General features: G+C 40.1%; 2 protein-coding genes across 3 annotated transcripts; both read right to left on the bottom strand.

Annotated features, from left to right (window-relative positions):
- Window positions 1–433: 433 nt before the first annotated feature.
- bsg (basigin) lies at window positions 434–13,157 on the bottom strand. Of its 2 annotated transcripts, XM_086224241.1 has the most exons (9): window positions 12,925–13,157; window positions 8,395–8,745; window positions 6,831–6,999; window positions 6,003–6,091; window positions 5,061–5,197; window positions 4,612–4,888; window positions 2,399–2,423; window positions 2,231–2,303; window positions 434–1,493 (listed from the first exon to the last, which is right to left on the bottom strand). In XM_086224241.1, exons 1-8 carry the CDS (start codon window positions 12,986–12,988, stop codon window positions 2,243–2,245), a joined length of 1,173 nt encoding a protein of 390 aa, XP_086080367.1. In that variant the 5' UTR covers window positions 12,989–13,157; the 3' UTR covers window positions 434–1,493; window positions 2,231–2,242. The 2 variants fall into 2 exon arrangements, with proteins under 2 accessions (XP_086080367.1, XP_086080368.1); XM_086224242.1 differs by lacking the exon at window positions 8,395–8,745 and having other exon boundaries at window positions 12,925–13,153.
- Window positions 13,158–14,771: 1,614 nt separating this feature from the next.
- Window positions 14,772–21,008, bottom strand: LOC147249957 (E3 ubiquitin-protein ligase RNF126-like). The gene is made up of 9 exons (XM_086223599.1): window positions 20,901–21,008; window positions 19,282–19,340; window positions 18,761–18,821; window positions 18,118–18,353; window positions 16,758–16,826; window positions 16,601–16,670; window positions 16,395–16,488; window positions 15,950–16,065; window positions 14,772–15,842 (listed from the first exon to the last, which is right to left on the bottom strand). Exons 1-9 carry the CDS (start codon window positions 20,973–20,975, stop codon window positions 15,651–15,653), a joined length of 972 nt encoding a protein of 323 aa, XP_086079725.1. The 5' UTR covers window positions 20,976–21,008; the 3' UTR covers window positions 14,772–15,650.
- Between the last annotated feature and the right edge of the window lie 1,520 nt (window positions 21,009–22,528).

The following is a 22,528-nucleotide window of genomic DNA, read 5'->3' as shown; positions in this document are numbered from 1 at the left end:
CTCAGTGCTTTATAAGAAATTCCGATGACAGTAAATCACTATTACCCAAAATAGAACTAAATATGTAAATTAAATGCAGTCATTGTAATATTCAGGACATTTCCATTACTTCTCCTAGATTATATGGCTTTTAGTACTTTTCAAAAATATGTCGTGCCTGGAAACTGACATTTTAAAACTTGACTAATTTTCTTTTTTGATGTGGGTCCAAAAACTGTATATGCCATTATAATTCTCATAGTAAATTTAAGAATTAAATAATATAAAGACTGCTATTCAAAAGTTATCCTGTAAAACTTCTGTAAAAATTGTTGCATTTCCATCATTTGTCTTTCTAAAAATCCCCTAATTTTCCCAACAGTGATTCGACCGACGTGTTCATACTCGATGTCACACTTCGCACTCTCATTTCTTCCAGAAAGTCAACAGACAGTAAAATCAAATACCTTTATTCAGTTTGTGCAAGTTGTACAACAGATGGCATTACATGTACTTTGAAGGTACAACAACCCACACAATTCTGGCTAGGTCTTTTTATTAGTATAACTCTGAAATGGCAACATCCAATCACAACACTACTCGGGTTAAACGATAAAATGGCTCCTGAATAATCGAGACTGTGGAAGGAGCGGCGCTCTGACAGTCCCACACTCGTGTTTTCTCTCAACATCACGATGAAGTCAGTCGAGGAAAAATTTCTGAGTCGATTATTAACTGCTTTACACGTCATTATTTAAAATTGAAGTAGAGGCAACAGAACAAATTTTAGTAATTGGTCCTTAAAAATTACTAAATAAAAACGGTAATGAAAGTAAAATGTCATACTACTAAAGGAAATAAAGGAGACATTTCTTATGGCAAAAAAAAAAAAAAAAACTAAAACATTGAATCATAGTCTTTTCTTCATTTCCACTTTAGTGTCACAACAGAGGAGAAATGGTTCTTTGTAAGGCAAAGTAAAGAACTCTGCTAAGGGAGGTAATGTGGTGGTATAGTGAGACGCATCACACATCAAGTCAAACACACTCCAGTCGCTGCCATCAAAAAAGCAGCGGTGCATCAGGATAAAGATGTTTAAACCAACGTGAGCCTCTTCAAAAGTAGCCATTCCAAATGTGAGGCTGTAAAATCAAAAAGACTGATGACGGAGGAATCAGTGCGGGAAGCATCGGCATGAAAAAAAAGTAGCACAAACTAAGCATTCTCCATGTGAACATCTGAATGGTTTTACGACGGACTTGGCTAGAACACTTAGCTAGAACGGCATTTATACTCATGCAATATTTGCCCCCATCAAGCAGAAAATGTTTTCACACTACGTTCTCTGGCTGCACAATGTGGGGAGGGGATATAGAAGAAAACAAAGTGAGAGGAAAACGATCAGTTTCTTATAACATTAACACTCGAGCACAAACAGGTATTTAACATTGCAGGGCGCACAATATAATGTGCCACACGACAGCTGAATACGGGACCGTCATCAGGACATCCATCTGGGAAGGAAACATAAAAGGAGGATTGGTGAAGAACCAAGTAAACGACACGGCCTCAAGACACATCTGATTTCCTCAATAAAAAAAAAGGTCTTCTACTTGTCTACACAGGTCTTAGACACTCAAAACAGATGAGCTGAAGCAGATTTCACTTTTAATACCAAGACTAATTCATTCCAGTGTAATGTCTACCCTCTTTAACGCTATGAGACCTTCTGCCGCTGTCGCAAAGTTAAAATGGTTTTGAAAAGTTGAACCCAAAGACAGAATACAGTTTAACACATATTTCAGTCGAGCCTGCTTCAACTAAGCCTTCGGTGAGTTTATTAAAGCCGATCCAATGAATGGCAGATGACAGTAGAATAGAGAGACGTCCACACGAAACAGTTCATCAGCCAGTACCAGTTTAAGGTTCACGTTATCAGTTGCGTCAGGATTTGAAGCACAAGTAGCATGGATAATAGTCACAGAGGACTTGGATTCATAGAGAAGCCTTTCAAAGCTCCTAGGCCTCTTTGTGCCCAATGTTTGCCAGAGTCCGAGTGATGCAGAGAACCCTGTGGAGGGTCGACCCCTGGATCGGGGACAATCTCCTCTCATCAGAGGCTAAAGCCTGTGACGCTGACAAGCCAATCAGATGCTCTACCAAGGAACTCGGATCAGGCCATCCCCACCTTTGAATTTGATGGTTAAAATCATTTTAAAATTAAGGAATCCACAAAAATCTGCGAACGCACCTCTTTCAGCTTCTAGTTGGAATTCCTTTGCCTCACATTCTTGTCTTTATGGTTTGCAGTAGAATTGCTCTTCCTGAAATACAATGACAGCAAACATGGCAGCTTAAAAAAAAAAAAAAAAAAAGACCAAACACATGTGACACTGAAGGTGCTGAAAGCTGTACTTACAGAGGAGCAGATCCTGAGTCATCGTCTGAGCCGCGGCAGAGTCAATAAAATAAAGGAAAACAGAAGAAAAAAAAGAGAGTCAGCTGACAGCAGTTGTGTCGTTCCATGCGTGACTGTTGTGAGAGAAAGTACATGCCACCCCAACCCTCACGGATGATTGCAACAAATGTTATCGCATGAACTCGTCCGATGAGGTTATGGTCAGACCCAAGTAAACACGAGCTGAAGCATGCCCACCTGATGCAGGTCCAAGACGGTCCTTAGAAAAAAAACATTTCTGAGGTAGCATCCTCTTCTTTTATAAAACACACTTACATAATGTCACTTAACAGAGGAGCTGTGATATGGTTTGTAAAGTCTGTTCAGTCAGTCGCCCCCCCCCCCCCCCCCCCAGCATCACAGAGGCTCATGCAATACAAGCAGATCAGCCGAGGAGCACTGCAGTGGTAGTACCAAATATGTCTGGAAACTGGCGGAGCTGACACACATCCTGGCATGTACAGTGGTGACGTCACACCAGAGCGATGTACTGACAAGTGTAAGCGGGAGCGGGCTCTCTGTGGCCCAATGGTGAACGACACAAATGGCACATGATATGCTGAACTCTAGGAGAGAGAAATGCCTTTCACTTATCATGCATAAAAAGTACAAGATGCAGAGGACATGCAAACAATGCAGCTCACTTGTCAACCTGCCTAAATTCATGTCAAACAATGATACTGGTGTCTCATACGACTCTTTCATTGGCTCCAACACGAGTTAATAGAGCGACAACAAAGGCCAATGAATGAAGCGTTGGCTGTATTTGGGCTGCAGGGCCAGTGAAAGAGTGACCAAATCTTTGAGCGCATTCCTCTTAGAAGTGGTGACCAAGAGAGTTCATTCAGACTCCCGCAGCTAATAAACCACGCCGTCATCTCAGCTCAACCACTTCAGTCTGTCATGCAGTTTTATTCACTTACCAAATGCAAAATCAGCAGCGAACAGAGAAGTAAAAATAAATAAATAAATAAATAAAAATGAAATAATAAAAATAAAAAGTTGCTACCACAGACTGTGTACACAGAAACGGAAACCAATTCTTTAACGTTTACGTTAAAAATTTAAGCAATGACCAAAAAAAACAAAAAACACAACAACAACAAAAAAAAACCCAAAACCCAGAAGGAAACACGGCTTCATATTGATTGCATGCACCTGCGTTGTAGCTCCAACTCTGAAGCAAGTTACACACTCGGATTCTCGCCACCCTGCCACTGAGGGCATCGTCTCAGCTTTGATAGTTTGATGTCCTGTTAGAGGTTGGATGTATGACAAAGGTAGAGTCTCTACATTCATACAACAGCAGGAAAAAAAAGAGGAAATTGTCCTTGCTTGTTAGCATTTCTGTTCCCATTTCTTTTATGCCTGTGAGGACCGGAGTCATGGACAATCTCAGAAACAACCTTTTACATGTAAATATAAATAAATAAATACAAAATGAGCACAAATCACGGGTTAAATTTAAATTTATATTTATGTTAAACTGGGGAGACTAAAGAAAATGTCCACGACTTTTCCAGGTTTTCAGGACCCTCACGCTGTGTGGGAAACAAGTTTATATATTCATCATCATTGTACAGCTTTATGTACAATCCACCAAAACACCAACAGACCTGCCTTATTTTATAGTCCATACCTTCATCTAAACCCGCCGTTTCAGTGTAGAAATTGCTACCAGCTCGATGTAATTGCACGGTGATGTCGTGGACTGCGTATTTTGAAAAATGCGCTGAGAGGTGGAGAATGGTAGCTCCGACGAACTTAAACCTGCCACGCTGTTCTGGCGAAACAGACTTAAAACTCAAGTTGGTGAACCTGCAAAGATGGTCACAACTTGATGGCATTCACAAAGAGGATGACACCCCGGGCCGTGCTGCCCGAGGTACTGATTGCCAATCCAATCTAAATATTAATCTAATCTGTGTACAGAAGCTCATAAAATGCTACGGCACTGCTCAGTACTTAATGCTAGTCAGTTCATGTCATGTTTTGTTAAAAAAAAAAAGGCCATGTCACACCAATGTCACTTTTTTTTTTTTTTTTTTGCTGCTGGAACTCTCAGAAATCATCACCATTATAACAGTGGTCACATTGCAGCCGGCGTGTACCGACATTAGCCTGGACTTTAAAGATGATGATGGAATATGTAGGCGTGTAGGCAGAAAACATACCGTCGGTAATCTCATCAGGCTTTCTCCTCTTCTCATAAATGAGGATGATGGTCACCAGGATGATGACCTCAGCCACGATGCCGAGGAAGGGCCAGAGAGCCGCCAGGCGACTGCGAACGCGGAGGTGGATCCTGTCGGTGCTCATGCCAATCTCATTGGTTCCAGAACAGATGTAGTCCCCAATGTCCTGCTCGATGCTCAGGTCATTAACAATCAGCGTGGTCTTGTTGGGGGTGCTCTTAATCTCATATTTGTCGCTGGTGCCGTTGACAATAGGCTGAGGATCGAGTGAAAGCAACATGAAGTTAAGTATAAGTTAAATAGAAAGAAAGGTGAAACCATTCGTTCATTTTAACACATTTAACACGATCCCAATTCAAAATTCGATGTGTTACTGGATTTGAAAATGTGAACAATGTATCACTCCAGTGATCTTCCAAGATGCACACCGTCTGGACTTTATCCTGCTCTTTCATCCAGGTCCAGTCGATGGGCAGTGGGTAGCCGTGGCTCACACACACCATCACGCCTTTATCCTTCTCGTTGCCGTGCTCAGAGTGCTTGTAGGCTGCGACGTGGGGAAGTGCTACGGCAAGAAGAGCACCTCAGATTAGAAGGTGAAACGTCGCCATCGCAAACAACGAACAGCCTTTGAAATTTTAGTCCCACCCTGAGAAAAAGCTTGACGTCAGATTTAAACCTGGTTACACGTACGATGATTCTAACCCTGACATGTCACATGAGAGAATATGAAAGGTATGGCTAGACTGCTGAAATCACTTCGCCCTTCAACACCTGGTGTAGGGGGGAAAGGCAGGTGTTGACACTCATGTCAGATGTCGAGCCCTGGGATCCCCGGGGCGAACATGGTGGTTGAAAGCTGTCAATGAGCAATGTGGAGACATGGTTTAAGAGATTAAATATTTACCTTATCAAATGCAACAATGCATTTACCTAAATAATCATCCTCATTTTTACGATCTTGTTCTACTTTTTTTTTTTTACACCTTCCAGTTCAAAAAAGTAGCATTTGAAAGTAGGGAAATAAACAGAAATCCAAGTAGAAACACTGGACAAAAACTAAGAGGCTACAACATCATCTTTTAAAGTGAATCAATAACCAAAAGGGATTTTTTTTTTAGTTCAATTTTAATTGAAGAAAATATTATCTAATATCAAACTATTTGTAACACAAATTTCTAGCATTTTTTCGGTTTTTGTTTTTCCTAAAAAGGAAAAAAGGAAAACGAGGAACAAGACAGAAGTGGGTGAGGTTAGGGATTCCGGGCTTGGAATGCGCCATTTTTTTTTAATTCCATGAATTTTTCCAGGTATTCTTATGACAGCAACACCCCTGAACATTGACCTGTGCTAATACATCATTCTCTTACTTTTGACTTCAATCGTCTTCTGCACCACTGGGTCGGTCATGAACACACATTCGTATTTCCCACCAGAGCTGTGGGTGATCTTGTCCAATCTAAGCAAAAAAAAAAGAAAAAAAAAGACGACATCTTTTCATTCCATAGCTTAATTAACAAAACCACAGACTTAGCATCGTAACACATGGCCAGCAGTGACTTATTCCAATTCTGCTCAAGCCAACTCAGTGACAGGGATTAATTTTTCTACTTGGCTACATAGAAAATCCACAATAGAATCCTGTTCGTGCTCAAGTGCTGGGAATAAAAATAAAGCTGCTCTTCCATGCAAAAAAAAATTTTTTTTTTTCAAATTCCCCTGGCAATCACAATTCCACTTTTGTTTGGTGCTGCTCTCCTGTGCAGCCCTGCCTGCTTTGTCTAATGGGGAATTAAGGTCAGCGAAGTGAGCACATTGCTAGGGGCGCATTTCCCAGCTGCCAAGACTGCCAGCAAAGCTGCACGTCTGCACAGTCCATCTCTCTGCTAATCAGGAGCCCTGAGAGCCTGAGTGGTGCCCGTAGCTCTGCTGCTAATGGAGGTGGCAGCGCAGGAAGGGGAGGGGTGACAGAAAAACGAGAGAATATTACATGATAAAACAAAGACGCAGCAATATACTTGGGCCAGAAAATGACGACACGCGGGTCATAGCAGAGGATCAAACGATGAAAGCGTTATTTCAATAAAAATCTCTCCTGACTTGTTAAACCAATAAACACAGATGGATTGAGCACTGATGACGGCGTCAGAGGAAAACCTTTGTCTGCAAGTAATACTTGAAAGGGTGTAGCTACTCACTTAAGGACTGTGTATGGATTAGCATTAGAGGATTTGGAATCCTCAAGGATTTTGCCATTGTGCATCCAGTAAGAGCCTTTGATTTGGAGACTGGAGTCTGTCAGATTGCAGCTGAGCACAGCAGAGGTCTGGTTGACAACCTCTGGAGGTTCCGTAATGATGACTGGGTCTTGAGATAAACACAAAGAGGGAGAAAGCATTACTTATCAAGTGAAATGAAGATTTCAGCTGACTGGAATTATATTTACTTTTATGAATTTATGAAACCTGCCCTTCAAAATAAGCTGCATTTTGGTTACGGACATTCTCAGGTACATCTGAACTAAGGACCTGCAAAACTTAGTTTCCAGTGTGGCTTATAAATAGGGTTGCAACTATAGAAGATTAACAGTACAGTAACTAATAATACAGAATGACATGGTTGGAATCCTTATCATTTACAATAACTTCTAAATAAATGACAACAAAGGTTTTGGAAGAAGAACTAAGGGTCAAGGAGGAAAGGAGAGAACCTCTGAGATCTGGTCCCAGGACCAGAGATATGTGGAACTGTTTATCCTGGTTTAACGTTGCAACCCCAGTTAAACAAAGGAATGTAACATTTCTTTTGCACGCAACTTCTTCGCTTAGCTTGGTTTTATTTAAGTTTAGCTGATGACCCTCAACACAATAAGATCCCTTACAAATTCCTAAACATTTTCATTCACCTTCTCAAAAGAAAAATATGTTCACAACCATCAAACGGCTTGACACATCTACAAGTTAGGATCAAAAAACAGACATTTTCAGAGAAAGGTGTCAAGATCTCCTCCAAATGAGGAGATCTTTCCAATAACAGAACAGAAGGAAGAACAAGGGTTGTACAGGAAAACGACTAGATACAGTGGTTCACTAAGAGGCCATAGGGAAAAGATCTATGTATGTATAACACATGCACAAGAAGCACTAAGAGGGAATGTAAAAGGTATTGGTAGCAAAACTACCAATCACAGGATAAAAATGTAGAGTTTATTTTGCTTCTTCTGGGGGAAGAAACAGATTGATTCTTCAAAAGTGTCAACAAATACTGGACATGAGGCAAAAATTGGTGAATACAGATCTTGAGATACAATCTGTAGCGAGCTTGTAATTAGCCATTAACAAAATGTGGATCACCACTTTCCCCCATCAATTGAGAAAATATTGTCATAAATTTCCAACAGAAGCCACTTGCAGACCTTCTCGTCCAGTATTATAAGCAAACACCCATCATACTGGAATGTAAACCCTGACACAGGGCATGAGAGGAAGAAGGGAAAGAAATGAGACTGGGGACAGATTGTTCATCAGGTGATGAAGGATTGAGAAGTAGCCTGGCCGTGTTCTATGACCAGGTTTTAATCTACTAAGGGATCCTTGGGGAATTTAAGAAGAGGAGAGAGTGTATACGGGGTGAAGCAGGACCAGGAAGCGTGGGAGTCGAGTGAGATAGGAGCTGAATGTCCAGGACCAGGACTTCACTAATGAGGACAGAACAGCCAAACTACTTTGACCAGCGTTCCCTTATGCTTCCTCTGTCACTCACTTTCGATCACAATAATGTTTGCCTGCGAGCGGATCCACTTGATTTTTGGTGTCTTCCTCAGTTCATTGCGGTCAGGGTCGTTGGAGGCGCGGCACTCGTATGTGCCTGAGTCGTCAAGGGTGAGGCTAGTGAGGTGAATGGTGCTCGTGGCATGTGCAATATACGTAGCATTTATCTGCACACGGTCATCCCGTGCCCCATCGAAAAGCTGCGTGGAGGTCTCATTGGGTTCTTCGCCCTCTATGAACCACCACTGCACCTCAGGAATGGGGGTCCCTATCACCTCGCAATGTAGCTCTGCGTTGTCATTTATTAACTTCATGCGAGAGAGGGGTGACTTGATGAAGCCCGCTGAGCACCATTTACAGTGAACCCAGCAAACATCAGAGATTTGACAAGATTTTGAATGTGGTGGTTTAAAGCAAGCCAGGTGAGTCATGGATTGTGATAAAAGGCAGTGATGAAAGAAAAACAGACAGGTGGGAAAGAGAAAGAAAAAAAAGGCAGTTAATAAAAAACACAAATGAAATGAAAATATGAAAGAAGCAACAGAAAAGACATAGATAACAGCAACATTTCCAGCGAATTCTATAGGAAATGTTTTATCATTCCAGGCACTGACCCGTTTTGACAAAAATGAGAACTAAAAGTACAACTAGTGATGAGTTTTCTATTCACAATGAACACATGTATTCATTTTGGCTGCACTAATTTGTGACAACATTGAGTTGTAATGCATATGGAATCAATTATTGATGGCATTTCCACTATATACATTTCCTAGCTGAAGTAGCATTCATTTGAAATTAAAACAATATGCATGCAATGAATGACAGGAAATATGAAAGGCAAAGCAAATGAAGCTGAAATAAAAACATGCGATAAAAAGTGAAAAATGACAGTCCCCGAACATGCACATCTTTATTGATCAATCATTGCCGGCACTTCTTCAACACACAATCCAAATAACAGAACATGATCTCTTAATAAAATGTGCTAAAATTCCAAATCTATGGACAAAAACCTGATAACCAGACTATCAAATTGTTGGAATCAACCCTAGCAGCCCTACAGATTTTTGTAACAAAATGTGAATTTGCTCCGTTTCTGTAGTGGTTAATTAAAAGTACCATATAAAGAGTGAGAGAGAGAGAGCAGAGTGGGTTAGCAGTCTTCCAGCCAAAAGGACCCCCCCCCCCACTTCGTCTGTCCCCAACAGGAGCGTTCTCTACGGAATTGAGTCGCCTATCACAAGGAAAAGCGAACCAACAGAGGGAAGAGAGCCAGACAGGCCCAGCCACCACATAGCTTTCTTATACTGGCTCTAAAATGCTTGCAGGCTGCGCTTGCGTTTTGTTTCTGTGCAAATATTTCCTATGTCAACATATAGACACAACTGAAAATAGTATGACCTCTTCCACCAAATAGCACTGACAGTAAAATCTTTCCCTCATACTACTAATTGTGTCCGCATTTGTCTCATGGTACCGGTTAAGAGTCTGGACGCCACCAGCTACAGTGGCAAGTGGACAAAAATCCAAACAATTGATTTAAACCCTATGTGTGGGTACGTCTCATTGTCTACAATGAAAGAGAGGCCTGCATGTTCTATAATAAAGTCACTTTCTGGCGATTTAAATTCCAAGTATTTGTTTTCTTCCCAGTATCATAGCAAGCAGAGTGGATTTATTTGGCTACTCGGGGGGTGGTGGTCAGGGAGGTTATACACTCGGTGGGTCCCGGGAAGAATTCTCACAGCATCAAATACTCGCACCCACAATACTAAGCACTAATCAAGACAAAACCTAAGATGATCCCTGGGTGTCTGACATCAAAAATAATACAACTAAAAATATTATAGATTAAACTTAACACTAATTTAATTACAACGAAGCGCAATCCAAATGAAGCAGATATTACATTTAACTGAAAACAAATAGTTGCGACAAGCAACTCAAGTCAGTACAATTACATGTAATGTATTTAGCTTAGGTTGGCTTTTCCACTATGAGCAAAGGTCACCTTCATGATACATGCTTTATAAAAGTTCAACATTAAATATAGTCCAGGCGCCTGTCGCAGCTGATTATAGTTGATGATAGGAGCCTGAACAGAAAACTCAGCTCATATGTTTAGAGCCCTTTCAGGAACCAAATTCCATTGTCAGCAGTAATCTACTAACGCATCAACAACAATAAGCTAAATGGCCTCAACAATATGCAGAAAGGCTGGTAAGCAGGTTACCAGGCAGTGGAAAAGGTTGAAATTAGGGCAAATGAAGCCAAATAATGACATACATGCCCTATCCTCCGGTCATCTTCCACACAATCGGCAGGTTAAAAATTAACAACACAAAGTTTGCTCAAACCTTTGGAAAGACAGGGGTAAAACATGTATCCCTTAGGCAACATTTAACAGTCACATGACAAATATTGACATTTTCACACTAAACTGGAAGACCTACTACAATGTCATGTTCTGTCTGCAAGACAATGAACAACAGTGGTTTCAAGGATTATGAAAGAAGGGGAACATAGATATGACAAGGTTATTTAATAGAGGCCATTTCAGGCCTTATATTTGACCACGGCTCCATGAGGAGCTGAAACACTTCAAGCCCAGGTTTTGCAGATGTATGTCAAGTGCCAAATGCTATTGCGATAGTAAAATCATCAAAAATGGGTAGAGATAACCGATCTCACGACACACACTACACCACCACTGTGCTCCCACCCAGGGATACTATCACAACTTGGGATCATTGAAGCAGGTTAGTGAGCAGGCTAAGCAGACAGAATATCATATTGTGATTTACAACAAAATGAATCCATAGTGAATGTTATTAACTGGTCAATATTTGGATGGCCCAGAAATTTGGTAAAGCTACCATCCTCGTTAGCTAGTTTTAATGCCAGCATTGAGCTGGACAAGATGCAGAATCTCGAGTGAAATCTAAATTTGCTCCTGATCTTTGATATAACATTACCAAAGCAGGGCAGATTGTGTGGTGTGGATGCTCTTTGTGTGCGTTTAACTAAGGCACATGACAAATCAACTCTGATGGCTGGGACTAACTGTTCCTCCCATGTTTCAGGAAACACTGTCAAATAAGAAGTACAGAGATGAGTCAGTCTTTCCCCATCATCATGAGATGATGAAATTGTGATCAAACATGAATCTCGATCTGTTTGGGTAATTTCAAAATTGTACTTCGACTCAGAAAAAGTACATTTGGGGCATTTCAATGTTACGTACCTACTAATGCCCGTAAGAGTTGTAAAATCACAAGAAAAGCTACATTGGCAACCAGACGCGAGTGTTGTATATAACCTGTGTGGACAACTGGGAATTTTTGAAAATTGTGAAGATCAACGGTTACAGGGGAATACATGTAGAAACGACCAACTGATAGTAAATCATTGCTTTGAGTACAAGTCTACTACCTGCCTTCATATTTCAACCAGTATTTGAATGGCTGCTTGTGCCATTTAATTGTTTGTTTGTTTTTTGTTTAATTTTAAAGCCAAATAAATGCTTACACAGGATTTTTTTTTTTAACCGAGAAATCTCCCCCATTTAATAGCGTCAACGAACTTTTAATCCCTTTTTTCCTTATGTTTTTTTATCCGCCACAACAACATTTAGCGTGACACAGAATACAGTTAATGGAAGTAATTTTTTCAGCCTTTTCTTCTAAAAACGCATGAGGTCGAGAAACAATCACGTAGCAGAATCCCTGATGGTAATTAATTCAAGTAAACAAGGAATATTATCAAAATGAAAACAGCTAATTTACCAGGAAAAAAAAAATTGTACAACCCGAAACTGTCATGTGCCAGACACGTGTGTGACTGAATGGACCTCGTTGCTCCCTGGTTCATAGAATGATGCCCTATTAATCACATCAAGATACGCTCGAATGTTGTTGCTCAGTGGGGGAGGTTCATCATCACTAGGGGAACTGGTCTGGTTCCATAGAGGCTCCAGTGACAGACTCACCGGAGAAAACATTTACTGTTTAGGGAAACGTGGCCCAACTCGCTCGGTGAAGACCTGTGACCTTACGTTTACCACTAATGAATCACAATCCTTACTAACGTTACGCAACTGCGGGCTCAGATGACACCACAACACCAGAGGCGACCATACGTTTTGAATTAACTTCATTTGCTCACATGACCGGTTACATAGGCAGCAAAATCCCCTTTCAGTTAATGAGAAACTTAAACACAGATGAATCACTGAAACACATATGTCTTACATGAAATGGTTCGTTATTATAATCGCGCGAGGTCGCTCAGCAAATTAGCAAAATATCTCGCTAGCTATGACGCTTGCTATAGCTAATGTAATTTTTTTTTCTAACAACCGTTTTAGACGACGCTTGGTATCAACAGCTGTGAATAGTCGGTCAGTATCCAGAACTCATGGGCATCTGGACGTTAACACACGAATAACAAAAACATTATTGCATGTAGCCGGGGCAAAGTCTACATCTTCAACCCAACATGGCTGACCAAAAATTCTTACCTGTGGACGCATTAGCTCGCCAGCAGCTCAACAGAAGGACACTAACAGCCCAGAGGAACTTCATGGCTGATAATTTAGTAGAATGTCGAGTAAACACGACGGTAGCTAATGCCACGATGGGCTGTATTCTCCGTCCCCGCTTCACAACTTCCAACGGGATGTGCGAGCTGGATGTTCACCACTGCGTCCGTCGGAGTTGCTCGCTCGTCCTCTAGTTGCACCTCACGCACACGCCCCAAGAATCACGTACGCATGACGTAGTAAAGTTAGGGGCGTGGACACATTCGTCCTGTTAAAACATTTCCGCGACGTACAAAACTGAGGGACTACTTTATATTTAACCCGGGAAGATTAGTATCATTATTAAATTCAGTAAAATATCGGTATTTAATAGTGCGGCTCCGTCAGATCATGTCTGAGAAATAAAGCCTAAAATTCTACAACAAAATTTAATACTCCTACTCTTCCACATTTAGGTGATGTAACACAGTGTCCAAAGTAAATTTACCACAATGCTGGTATTGTTCGTAGTAACATTCTCAAAAGGTGAAAACGTCTGTTTGGACCAGACCTTATCAAAACATGAGGGGGGCCCAGTTTCAGGCGTGGTCCAGTGAGCAGCAGTGTGAAAATATTAGTCGTCCTCAAAGGCTCTCATGTAAACCACACAACATGTGCATGATTTGGTTCCAGATATGCTTCAGGAATATAGAAATCTCAGGGGAATTAGACTGTTTCTTAATCTTAATTTCCAAGAGTCAGAAATTACACGACACACCATTTTCACGTGACGTGTACAATGAAGATCTGTTAAATAATATTAGTAGCTTAGCTAAACAGTTCCTGTCTATGGGATCAATCACATAATAATATCATACAGGCATCCAGAAACAAAACTGTAAGTAATGTGTAGTGTATGTGTAGGAAGGAGGGGTAGGAAGAACATCTTATTCAATGCTTTGTCCAAGGAAAGGATTTCACTTCGGACGCTACGATCATATTTGGAGTTTCTGATCATGTGCATAAAGTCAGATGATGCGACAACGATGTTAGCGGAATACAGGATTCAAGAACACAAACATCTCTCATTACCCTGAGATTCTGCTGAATTAATTTCATACTAATATGAAGATAGACCCTATGCTTTTACATATTTTAATCAAAATGTATGAGAAACAATAACGTAAACTCCCAGAATCAAGAAGTGCCGTTCTGAAGACAAGAAATAAAGAAAAGTTTTTGAAAATATAAAAACTACATATAAGACAATAACACAATCACGTATTCTAGACATTCGATTTTGGTCAAAGGATTTTCTAGAAGCTCGTCACATTTCAAAGGTGGTTAAAAGGGCAAAAAACCTGTAGAGTTAATCACAAGTTTTAAAAAAATGAATCAGTAATATCACATTGTAACGTCAAGCTCAAAGGCACGCATACTATTTCATCTTTGACCTAAAGTAACAGTACATCTATAATAACAATCCCTTTGGAATAAAACCCCTTTGAACCTAAAACCCAGGAGGGAAGAGTGATACAATATAAAGGAAATACACCCATACAGCTGAACAATAAAAGGAAGCAGGATTGATTGCCTTATTGATAGTGTTTTGCAGGCATTGAAGGATTTAACATAGAACCTGTCGGATATCTGCGTGCCTTTGGACAAGTCCTTTCTTTGACCGTACAAAACGCTCTCCAAAACCAACTATTCTTTATTGAAACCCCTTCCTGCGGTGTATTCTAATGATGTTATTGTTATCTAAAATACTTGGACGTTTCAAACACCTTCCAGATGCCATTAAACCGTGTGTGTGTGTGTGTGGGGGGGGGGGGGGGGGTGACGCTGCTGTACTGCTCATTTCATGCTTTATACCAAAAATATGTAGCTTTTTTTTCCAGTATGTTAGGAAAAATAGTTTTTGCTATACAGGCGAGAACATTTTGTTGGTCTACATATTTGTTCACAGTTAAATTCAAATTTAGTTTCCAAAAATTCCATAATTGGATGTGGATTTTGAATCCAGGATGAGTATAAAGTCACGCAGTGAGGATGGTTCACATGTATTTTGAGCGATAACACCCAAAGATCTTTATTGTCATGTCAGTTCATTTTGTACATGGTCATACTGCAAATCAATTACTTTTCAACTTGGCAACCTTACAAAATATTTGATTTACCTTGAGGTTAAAATGCGCAGATGCACTGAAATGTTTGGAAGTGTATGATGTGAAAAGCCAATCCATATTTTAAGCTTTGCGAATAAATATAAAATCCTTGTGTGTGATGAAGTAACTCATCACCTCATTGTTCGTGGGTCATTAAAACTGGATCTTGACTAGAACACAACTGAAATTCAGTTTTGAGAATTCAAAAAGGAAAATGAAGTGCACCACAGCGCGCAGACATTTTATCTGAAATATGAATACTACCTAGACAAAAACAAAATAGAACATTTCTTTCTGCTTTTCCCCAGAAGCAAAAGCAGTTCATTTCAAATCCCAAGTCTTCTACCTGTATACTGCTTCCTCTTCTCTTCCTGAATGAGGCCGTTTAGGCCGATTGAGTCTTTTGGAGTTTCCAAGCCCGTCCACATTATCCCTGACAGAAGCTGCGCTCCAGGCCTCAACCCTAGCGGCCGGGAGAGACTGGAGGTCACTGCTCTAAAGTACAGCAGCCATGGACCTAACAGACACCTCATAGTGGGGTGGTGGATAAATGCTCTTCTAGGAATTATCAGTGGAGTTGTCATTGCTGGTCGAACTTGAGGACTGAGGTGTAGAGGAGGATGAAGATGAAGAGGAGGAGGAGGAGGAGGAGGAAGAAGAGAAGGTAAAGTTCATCACTGACAGTTCTGGTGGGTTGGTTGCTGTGTTCTGTCCACTCAAGCTTTTCCTGCACACTGGACAAGTGTCATGCTGGAGGAAGGAAGCAGTAAAAACATGCATGAGTATATGAGAACGTTTCCTGCTTGTGTGTGTGTGTGTGTGTGTATAACATTTTAGTTCAAAGTGATGTCTGCTACCTGTTCCAGCCAGGGTACAATGCAATCATTGTGGAACATGTGATTGCATGGAAGCTGCCTCACAGTTTCTCCAACACTGTAATCTTCTTTACACACTGGACATTCCAGCCCTGAAGCTGAAAGACAGAATATAAAACATAAAAATAAATCAAGAGTTACAAAAACGTGACGTTAGATCCCAGGATAATGTGTCAAGCGGTTCTGAGGGAGGTTGTTTCCCAATTGTGACATATTATTACTATCATAATTGAGAAAAACACTGCTTCGGTGTAGCCTAATCAAGTGCACAATATTTAAATGAGATGGTTTGAGGCTGAGTTACTGGTTTGACCTCTCCCAGATACAGAAAGCGGCAGTTGTGCGGCCACCTCTCTAAAACCTGATCTGATGTGACAAAACCCTGCTTTTCAATCCTGAGAAGATTTTTGAACATATTTCAACTTACCAACATGCCCCTCTGTAATTTGTACTGTGGGAAGACTTTTTATTTTATCCCTGTCAGCAGGAGGTGGCCCCGTGTTCTCAAACTGGTTTAATAACTAAAGATGTGGGAGAAAAACAAAAACAAAAACAAATGTTGAGTACCAAATCTTTTCTCACACAATATCAAATATAATCTGATGCTTGAGGGAAAAGGTGATACACAAATACCTGTGTTATAATAGCATCTAGTCCATTAGCACCCCAGGCATAATCCATAGGATTTGAGTGAAGAACACCCCTTTAAAAAAACAACAAAAAAAAACGGCACATTAAACACTTGAAGGAAGAACACGCATATTATTGAGGATCTGCTCCAGAGACTCACCAGGGTCCAACACCAATATTTGGCATTGCAGTTGGGGCAATTATCCCATTCACAAGCTGCTGAATGATTCTACGAAAGACAACAAACAGAATGTTTACAATAATCCTCCCATGCAATGAAATTCTCTCTTGAAAAACTAATCCTTCATGCAAAAGTCGATCAAACTTTGAAAACACTTTTTTCAACATTGATGATGCAACCCCTGCAACGTGTACAGGCTCTGCTTTGACTCTCTTTCGCTGCGGCTCTCATTATGACAGACGGTTTCATTATGGCCGACTCGCCAAAGCATCTCGCCGGCAGACGTGCTGATTTTATAGATGGCATCGGTATCAGGAATATGAGAGTCGTGTGTCGATACTGATGTTATTTGCATATTGACAGACTCCATGCACAGATCAGCTACCGGAAGGATGGCGCCGGCCCAGGTTGCGTTCAATAGCTTTTGCTGGGCCATGAAATCACCGTTAATCACGACTCCAGTCCACACACAAGTAAAATACATTTTTAAAATTTTAATTTCACCAATTCTGCATATTATTAGCTCTTTTATAATAAGGGCTCTATGGTTCACTCCAGATTCATGATGTAACTTTTAACATACTGACAACAGAAACAATAATTAAATTCTTAATGAAAAAAAAAAAAAAAGCTCTGGTTTCATCATCTGTATCAGCTGCTATGTATCCAAAGTGGATCGGACCAGGAAAAAAAAAAAAAAGGTGAAATGTTGCAACTCTAATTAGAAAATCTAGCTGATTTGTTTAAGACTTCCAAGAGCGACGCTATTTGTCATTTTATGACAAGCAAACTTATCTCAGCATCAGAAGTGAGAAGGAAATTAGGAGCGATGATTACCGCTCGATCGCATCTGCTTAACACCCAGTGACGTCTGTAGATCGACACAGCCAGTTACAAACGATCAATTTATCTGTTATCAGTATTGGTAATGGTTGTCATGGCCTCCACACTTGTTTCTCTGGTTGCGCTCAGTAGAGTGAAGACATTTGCAAAGGAGTCCCGAGTCTTATTCAACGATGATCAATAAGTGATAGCTGGTAAATCCACCGATTTATTTTGCTCATGGATGATTCCGAATACACCAGGATTTTAAAGTCCATATCCAAAATGATCCGGAAGATAATTGTTTTAAATCAAATCATGAGGTGCCATGGGATTTCCATCACTAAGAGGCGGAACAAAGGAGAAAGCAGCTGTGCTGGTGATAAGGAAAAAAGAAATTAATTTCCTTTCATGCATCATAAATTACCCAGAGAGAGAGAGAGAGAGAGAAAGAGAGAGAGAAAGAGAGAGAGCGAGAGAGAGGTGCATCCCACTAGCCACAGGCTGCACTACTTACCCCTCTAAAGTGGGGACTCCCTCGTGTCTCCCTGCCTGTCTTCTTGAACCATGACGACTTCTTGGTTGCCTGGCGCTGTATCGCTGCCTTGATGCCGTCTCCCTTTCCCGCCTGTTTTCGACATCCCGGTTATCTTCGGTTCCTAGTCCTGCCCCAAAGTCAAAGCTGTCATCAAAGACACCAAGGGCAAATTGACCATAGCCCGAAGGGAATGTAAACATGTGCTGGTCTGTGTTCTGAGGGGGGAACAAAAAAAGATATATATGAAGTAATTTGATAGCTGTGAGGTTGATGGTCATGGTAGATACATATCCACAGCCTCCAATTCATTCTTGGAGCTTTGGAAGTTTTGTTGACTGTTACATCAATGGAAATGTCACGGACTGTTTGCATACATATTTCCTATTTACTGAGAAAACATCACAGTCCTGTACTTTGCCGTGAAAAGTCTACTTCTATACACAATCCATGATTTGAATCGGACTTTGGCTCTAAAAGTCAACAGTGTCAAACCGAAAAATGGTTCATTGTAGCTTTACATTAACCCTGAGAAGTAAAAGCGTCGCTGGAAAAAACTTTTTTTTTTTTTTTTTGGAAAAGTTGACAATAGAAAATATGATGTAGTAAAGAATCCGTTAGAAACCTCGAATGGTTGCTGGTTCTGTGGCCCACTGGAGATGGTTGACATGGAGCCACTGTCAGCACTACACAGGAGACAAATAGTTGACAAGTTATGTGTAGACTTAGTAAAAAAAACAAAAGTAATTTTCTCCCCATGTGGTCCTTCCTCTCCGTCATTACTGTGACGGCACCATTTTTTTCTCTCCTGCTCTTATGTATAGTAGCACCTCCACATGAGGGGAAGGATCTTAGTGGACACTAAGATCTACTTTGTGGTAGACTTGCTATTGATGAGGAAGCACACTGAGGGCGACAGAGACCTCATTACAAATGGGGGGGTCAAGTGGTTTAATTGTGTTGTGTCTTAAAGGACGGGCAGAATAAATGTGAGGAATAAGGGACAAATACATGATATTTGAACGGATTATTTACAAACAGTATTTGTGTTCTTTCATCAGACATCAAGGTAATGGACATAAGGAAGAGGACACTAAGGTAGTAATTGTGTTGAGGTACAATATTCTATATTAAATTCATACACACCTTCTCTCCTCCAGCAGCTCCTCTATAAACCCTGACTCACACCTTGGACATGTATAATCCTGGAAACAAAGAAAGAAACATATCAGCAAGAGTCAACAGCACTAACAGGCATTAAGCAAAGTCAAGTATAGATGGAGACCTCAACTATTCCACTGTAAAATTCCATATCGTGTGATTTCTTCTCAGTAATGACCTTCCTTAGTCCCTGATCCCTACACACTAGGGCTGCAGGATCTGGATAAAAATGTGTAATTGTAATTATATTGACTGATATTGTGACTTGCATAAAATGAATTTTATTTCTATTTTCTATAGAATATGAATACAATTTTTAATTTAAAATAGCATTTTCACATAATTAGACTTTGAAAAATAGTGCGCAAAGTGGACACCCAGCTGGTCAAGACTGAAGTCAACTGTCATCACCCCCCCCACCCCCAACTGTTAAGGAGTCACTGGTGTCCTGAGCAGCTGTGTATCACTGTAGGGCAACTGAAGGCAATCGGCTCACATGACCGCAGCAAATAATGAGTAAAACCTGAAAAAAAAAAACCTTTTTCTTTACATGAATAAAAACAATTTATGGCAAAAAATGATTTTAAAAAAAATTACATGCTGTGTGCAGATACACAAATATAGTTTTTATTGGTCCCTTAAGGTTTCTTTTTTTCTTTTTACTTAACAAGTCTGCCGAGTGTACAAAACAGGGCAACTTGCTTATGAATAGTAAAGCTAAAGCTCTCTAGGAATAATTAAGTTAGTTTCCAATCTACCTCTGGCCTTTTCATTTTGTAATTATTCACTCATCGTCAACATGTTTCAGCCGATGTATCGGTCTATATTGTTTATTTAAGGTCTCTAATGATGAAAACCGCTGAATTATTACTGATGTCTTTCACAGCTCGTAAAAGCTTTTAAAATTTTTCCCCAAATAAAAGTCCTTTGGAAATAAATCCAAGCTAATAGGACCGGCAGCAAAATGATTGGGGTATCAATATGACAACAGCAACCTATGGCTGATCTTGTACATCGTGATGAGTGCATTTACAGCTGTGTGACGGATCATTCTAGCCTGTTACGGACACTTGTGTCCAAAACAAGAAAAGATCCCAGAGGCTTTGTTGTTGCTGAACAACTCGATTATTCATGTCACCTACGAGACGACAATAGAGAAAACACAAAAGTCTTACAGCTGGCTAATGATAACACTGTTTTTCACTAACAATACCTGATGATAAGACGATATAACTATGCGAACTCTGACATTAATATTAGTGAACTTAGCTAACAGCCAGCTAATTAATACGCCCAAAAAATACATTTATTGAGTAAATGAATGCACTTTTACAACTTCTACCTGAAAATAAACTGTATTCGCTGCGTACTGACTACGCATTTCACATGTCATACGCTGTTGGATGTCGTACATAGATAAGAAGCTAGCTAATTCCGGCTACCGTTAAAATGATAGCGGGACCTCGTAAGAGCCAGCTAATACTACTAGCATGCTACCAGCTGGCTTCGCTGCTAAAACGATTTAGATCCCCGCCATGCCAATACTGACATGTATTTCATTTCTTCACATATCCATGTCTTGACTTTTTGTGTGTAGAACTTACGGGAAGCCGCGGACTGATCTCTACTGAGCATCTGTGACAGAAGAACCGGCTGGGCCATGGAGGTGCTTCAGCCATCTTTAGCCACTAAGGCAGAGAGGAAGGACTACGGAACACCGCAGAGGACAATGTTAACCTCCTAGAACCTACGACGATCATGTGATTGAAACACTAATTACATCATAAATGAATTTGAAATCTAATTTACGAATAGGAAAAAAATATGCAGCGGTTTCCTGGGGGCGGAAATTAATAAATAACTGGAACGTCTTTGTTTGCATGGTTGGATTATGATGAGGAATAATGAAGTGTTTCTGAGCGATTAAATATAAATTAATCAATTACACATTAATGGATGTAAACAGAAACAAAAATCATTCGATTTTATTGTATGAATCTGAGTAAATAACCCCTCTGCATTTTAGTAACCACTACATGTCTTATAAAATATTACCACATGGTGGTGCTTGTGTGAATCAAGTGTGGAGAAGTGTTACAGTATTTTTACCTTGCCGGTAACCGAGGAGACAATTCAGCTTTTTAAATTTTCCTTTTGAAATTCACGAATTATATCAATTTACGAATTATATCAACTTACGTGTCCGAAAAAAATGATGAAATTGATTCATACACTTGTCCTAAATGCAAAGTATCCATACAACTAAAGAACTGAGGTGGTTAATAATGAAATAGCCCCCCAAACAATTTATATCATGTATCACCACGATGTGTCTCCACTGTACACATGTCTTATTCCTGCAGCTTCAGCTCTGTTGACAATAAAACCAGAGATGTGTTTTTTACAATCTGGCAACATACTAGATTTATTCTGACACTTACTTTTCCACTGGATTCCCGTCAACCACCCCTCCAGCCCCAAAAGGTACACTTTAAGTGTTTAAAACTAATTTGATATCAAGCATCTGTTTTTGAGCAGAACATTTTTTTCAAATGTGAATTTTGGTTTGGTCATTGATTATTTCACAGAAGCTGTCAGGGTCAACTGTCAGACCAGAGAAATAAAATCATAAATAAGTCCTGTTTCATATGGGAAAGATATTGTCTCATTTTATGTGAACAAGCTCTCCTGCTATCTGGCGGCCCTGAGATAACACCGAAGGTCTCGGAGATCACTTACATAAGAACTGGAGGGGGAAAAATTATTGATCTTGGTTAGGTTTCAGGCCTGTTTTTATTTTTTGAAGTTGTAAATAAAAAAAATGTGTCTGTAATTCTTCTCACAGGTATCCTTAATGTGATTACCACAAGTGCAGATTTATGGCTATAAACATGTTACTCAAATATCTCTTTGGCTTGGCTCTGCAGGCAGAAAGTGAGTAGGAGTTCTCTTTCGACTGCCCGTCAGCCAATCACATCTCTTAAGCCATCTGGCCTGATTTTATGTATGTCCACTTACATGGACCTGAATGCAACTATGAACTAGTTGTGCATGTAGGATGAAGACCGTGAGAGGTAAATATGTGAGAAAGTTTAATCAAGCTATTGCAGCCTTTTTTTTTATTCGTACAAATTATTTCCTATCTCCTTTTCCTGCATAAGGAGACAATTATCTAAAAGTAAAATATTTCCCATCATGCAAGCCATAAAGACATACTTATTTCAAATCAGGT

Source organism: Aulostomus chinensis, chromosome 14, assembly GCF_037954235.1.
Source record: "Aulostomus chinensis isolate RoL2024-O1b breed Wild chromosome 14, RoL_Achi_v1.0, whole genome shotgun sequence".
NCBI lineage: Eukaryota > Metazoa > Chordata > Actinopteri > Syngnathiformes > Aulostomidae > Aulostomus > Aulostomus chinensis.
This window is presented reverse-complemented; position numbering and strand designations above follow the sequence as displayed.